The following is a 4986-nucleotide window of genomic DNA, read 5'->3' on the forward strand; positions in this document are numbered from 1 at the left end:
GATCAGCTCAGGTCACTTCAGATCAAAGAGGATTACTTCATTTATTTATTTTTGATCCGCTCAGGTCACTTCAGATCAAAGAGGATTACTTTATTTATTTATTTTTGATCAGCTCAGGTCACTTCAGATCAAAGAGGATTACTTCATTTATTTCTTTTTGATCAGCTCAGGTCACTTCAGATCAAAGAGGATTACTTCATTTATTTATTTTTGATCCGCTCAGGTCACTTCAGATCAAAGAGGATTACTTTATTTATTTCTTTTTGATCAGCTCAGGTCACTTCAGATCAAAGAGGATTACTTCATTTATTTCTTTTTGATCAGCTCAGGTCACTTCAGATCAAAGAGGATTACTTTATTTATTTATTTTTGATCCGCTCAGGTCACTTCAGATCAAAGAGGATTACTTCATTTATTTCTTTTTGATCAGCTCAGGTCACTTCAGATCAAAGAGGATTACTTTATTTATTTCTTTTTGATCATTTCGGTGTTCCATACAGAACAGGCTAACGAGTTCAACTGTAACGGTTTTTCCAACAGGGTCGTTTTATTTTTAAATCTATAGTTTATATAATAATTAAAATACCGTAACTATAACGCTTAATTTTAAAAGAAGTACGTCACTAGAGGGTTAAAATGGCGACGCCACCGTCCAACAATCCCTGCTCTGATTGGTTGGCTCACGTTGTTTGACGGTTCCAATTGGCTGCGGACGGGTTGTGTTCATGTTTACTTCCGGGAGCTGTTGCGGCGCGTGTCAACTCTGTCGTCACAGTAAGTTTGATTAAAACCGCCTGAGGTTTTTGTTTAGTCTTTAAGTCTTAGTGAACCGACCTGAGAGCGGTTCCGGTTCGGTTTGCCCCGGTTTCCAGGGTTATGATGGCGGATGGTGACCCGGCTCCTCCTGAGCGGAGCAGCAGGAGTCCTGAAGAGGAGCAGGCAGGAGGAGCCGGGCCTGGAGCTCAGAGGCAGGTGTTGGACAGGTGTCTGCACGCGCTCAGACACGCGACGAACGACAGTGAGACGCTAGCTGCTCTGCTGCTGGTGAGTGATCAGCAGCACATCTGCTTCTGCTAAAGATTTTAGAAGCACCGGTTCGGTTCTGTCTCCTCAGATAACCCGCCTCTGCCCGGCGAACCGGCTCGGCAGACCCGCGCTGCAGCGAGTCTTGGACTCCGTGGGTTTGGACCTCCCGGCCCGGCTCCTGGTGACGGCGGCCCGGGGTGGCGAGAGCTCAGGGTTGCCCCCCCAGGACCTGGTCTCTCTGGGCACGGCCCTGCTGGCCGCCCTGTGCACCGACCCGGACTTGGTCTCCCGGACCCAGGTCCTCAGCACCGTCCCACTCCTGCTAGACATGGTGTCAAACGGGCCGGTGCAGAACCACGCTGGCTGTAGTCCAGAAACTAAAGACCAGTCCACCAGAGTCCAGGAGAGCAGCAGGTCAGCAGGTGACCATGGTTCTGATCCAAACGGATCAGCAGCTGCTCAGAAATCCTCCAAACTGGATGAAGCCGTGGCTACAGACTGCTACCAGGTTCTGATGGCTGTGTGTGGCTTACCCAGAGGCCCGGGTCAGCTCCTGAGCAGGGGGGCTGTCCCTGCACTGTGCTCGGCAGTGGACCAGAACCAGACCCTCAGCTACCAGAGGGGGCTGGCCCTGCTGGGGGCCCTCCTCTCTGACAGAACCAAAGAGAAAGCCTGGAGCAAACACCCTGAAGAACTCCTGGCTCTGCTGCTCAGACTGTCCAGGGACTTCTGCCGGGCCTCGGACCTGACCCGACTGGGGATGTGCGCACAGCTTGTCCGGTTCCTGCCCACAGCAGGGGTGGTGCCCAAGAGCCAAGAACTGAGGAGGTCCGTGAGCCAGGTGTGGGCGGCACTGAGGCCTCTGCTGCAGGCCAAGTTAACGCCACGGCAGATCGGGCCGGTTCTGGTTCTCAGCGCCTGCTTGTTGGACCTGTACGGGTGGGAGCCGGTGGGACCACCAAAGTTCTGCTGCCTGCTTGTGAACCGGGCCTGTGTGGAGGTCAGGATGGGTTTGGAAGAACCGCCTGGGACAGATCTTAGCCTGGAGCTGCAGCAAACACTCACAGGTAGGTTCTGCAGGTTCTGATCCAAACGCTTCGATTACAGGAAAGAACATTTATTTACCAGAACACGAAGATCCGATCGGCTGGAGCGTCTGAACCGAGCCTGCAGCTTCGTCACGTTAAACCCGAGTTCTGCTCCTCGCAGGATGTTACCGGATCATGGAGGCCGCCGTGGAGCAGGCCTGTACCGAGGGAGGCGCCGCGCCTCCTTCCTCCGCCTCCCCCCAGGCGGCCCTCAGTCTGCAGCAGAGCCGGCAGGTTCTCCGAGTTCTGGAGGAGGCCTTCTCTGCCGTCGTGTTCTACCTGCAGCAGGTGAGATGATGACGAAGACGGTTTATCTCTGACTCGAGGTGTGTCTCACATCACTTCCTGTTTCCTCAGGTGGATCCCAGTCGTCATGACGACCCGTTTGTGTTTGCCACTTTTCGCTCTATCTGCTCGTGGCTGGCTGAGGAGACTTCCTGTCTGAAGCAGGAAGTGACCGGACTGCTGCCCTTCCTGATTGGCTACGCACGACGCCACCTCCACGCCAGGAGCTCTGAGCCAGATCTTTCTAATTGGATGGCCAAAATGACCGTCAGCGAAGAGGGCGGGGCCTGGACGGGCCAAGAAGCTCTCAGGTAAAGACAGAAACACCTGAGCGAGAACGGGAGGTTTCAGGGCAGGTGTAACAGCAAGTTCCGCCCCCTCTGCAGGTATCTCCTCCCAGCTCTGTGTCACCTGTCAGCTGAAGAAGGACCCAGAAAAGTTCTGCTCACCCAGGACTCTCCGGCACTGCTGGTGGACTTCCTGCTGCAGACTTGGACCTCTGTGAAGGGGCGGAGCCACACTGCATCCACCAGAGACCCCAGCATGGAGACTGCATGCTCCGCCCTCCTCAACTTCACCATCACAGAGCCAGAGAGAGTCAGGTCGGTGCTGACGGGTCCAGGTACTGTTCTGCTCCGATTCTGACGTCAGTCAGGCGTCACTCTTTCTGTCTCTTTGCAGGAAGGACTCGTGTTTCAGAACCCTGGAGGCCCATCTGAGTGAAGCACTTCCTGTTTTGGTGAATAAGCCACGCCTCCTGGTCCTGGCAGCGAATTACGTCACTTTGGGGCTGATGATTGACAGACTGAGGTGTCCTCCTCCAGGTCAGCCCTCCTGTAGACCGTGGCCCCGTATCTTCTGCAGTCTGTCATGAGTCTGGAGATGATTCAAGTTTAATAAACCAAGAACTCTGACCTGCAGGAGAGCTGCTTCCTGTTAAAACACATAGCTGACCTGAAGTCAGTGCAGACCTGACCAGACCTGATCTGACCTGACCAGACCTGATCTGACCAGATCTGACCTGGCCTGATCTGACCAGACCAGACCTGATCTGACCAGACCAGACCTGATCTGACCTGACCAGACCAGACCTGATCTGACCTGATCTGACCAGACCTGACCTGACCTGACCTGACCAGACCTGACCTGATCTGACCAGACCGGACCAGACCTGATCTGACCAGACCTGACCAGACCTGACCTGACCTGACCTGACCTGACCAGACCTGACCAGACCTGACCTGATCTGACCAGACCTGACCTGACCTGACCGGACCAGACCTGATCTGACCAGACCTGACCTGACCTGACCTGACCTGACCTGACCTGACATGGAGACAATAGTCCAGGCCTTCATCACCACCCGACTAGACTGTTTATGTCGGGGTCAGTCAGGTCCTGCAGCTCCGTAGGTTCGAGCTCATTTCATCAGTTTTATTCTCCCTTCACTCAACAGATGTCTCATCTATGAAGGAGACGTATCCCCCCCCCACATTTAGAAAAAATTCATTTGGGGCCCCCCCCCCCCCCCACACACACACACACACCCACACACACACACACACATTTAGATGGTTACCTACAACAACTTGTGCAGTGTTTCTTCTCGAGGTCACTCGGCAGGGCGCTCATCTCTTGAGGATTTTTGTGGACGAGGATGGGGAGACGCCTCTAACCTGCTAGCTAGTGGTGTAACGGTACACGTGGGTGAATTGAACCGTTTCAGGTTTTTTTTCACTCATTAAATTTTATTCACGACAGATTATGCACCGCGGAACTAAAGTTCCTAAGCGTGTTTCAGCACGGTGCTTTTATCTTGCAGCACGTGCGGCGTTAGCAGCCTAGCATGTCGTTGTGGTCTCCTGTTGGGAACATTATGTCTTTCTAGTTAAAAGACGTTGTTTCACGGAGATTGGATCTGCAGCAGCAACACGTGGAACTCGTTAACGTTCCTGAAACGACATCATCCGAACGTGAACGTAGTTTGTTGTAAAGATAGCAGCAGCCTTTAAACAACCTTCATCAGGTCATTCAGGTCGGTCCAGAGCAACAACAAGCTGTAGGAGTTTTTAAAGCTCTGGATCTACGTCTGAATGTTGTTGATGCGCCGCCTTTAAAGTTCTTGAGCCCCGCTACGACATCACGTCAACACTTCAGCCAAAAAGTTGTAGCAGCACTTTATGAAAAACATAAAACTGATCGTCATCAAGCCCTGGACCAGATTAAAGTCCTGCCACATCGATGATGATGAGGGAGAGAGAATGTTCACCCACCTCATATGATGAGCGTGTAAGAAGAGGTATTGTTATTGTATTATTGTAATTTAATTTACTTTAAACTTATAATCTTAGTAACACTTTTTTTAAAATCTCTGTGTTGTTTGCAGTCTGAGGATGACAGCAGCTGAGTCTTCTTCATCCACCAGATCACCTCTGTCTGTAAAGACTGAACTTGTTCACTTGGCATATTTTCTAAATAAACATTTTGTAAATCTTTATTTTGGCCTTTTTTGTACCGAAAATTAACCGAACCCTCCTTGAAACTGAACCGAACCGAAATGTCATTTTAGCTTACCGTTACACCCCTA

The 4986-nt window shown here is 51.6% G+C and overlaps 1 protein-coding gene across 1 annotated transcript in view; it reads left to right on the forward strand.

Annotated features, from left to right (window-relative positions):
• Window positions 1–737: 737 nt before the first annotated feature.
• Window positions 738–4986, forward strand: part of ncdn (neurochondrin) — a 6111-nt gene continuing 1862 nt past the window's right edge. Inside the window, exons 1-7 of the mRNA XM_037693698.1 lie at window positions 738–774; window positions 873–1044; window positions 1115–2093; window positions 2236–2402; window positions 2472–2710; window positions 2786–3001; window positions 3081–3223. Coding sequence (XP_037549626.1) covers window positions 877–1044; window positions 1115–2093; window positions 2236–2402; window positions 2472–2710; window positions 2786–3001; window positions 3081–3223 — 1912 coding nt within the window. The 5' untranslated portion in view covers window positions 738–774; window positions 873–876. The remainder of the gene's footprint in view (window positions 775–872; window positions 1045–1114; window positions 2094–2235; window positions 2403–2471; window positions 2711–2785; window positions 3002–3080; window positions 3224–4986) is intronic.

The sequence above is a fragment of the Nematolebias whitei genome, chromosome 19, assembly GCF_014905685.2.
Source record: "Nematolebias whitei isolate Nwh7 chromosome 19, NemWhi1, whole genome shotgun sequence".
NCBI classification, from domain to species: Eukaryota; Metazoa; Chordata; class Actinopteri; order Cyprinodontiformes; family Rivulidae; genus Nematolebias; species Nematolebias whitei.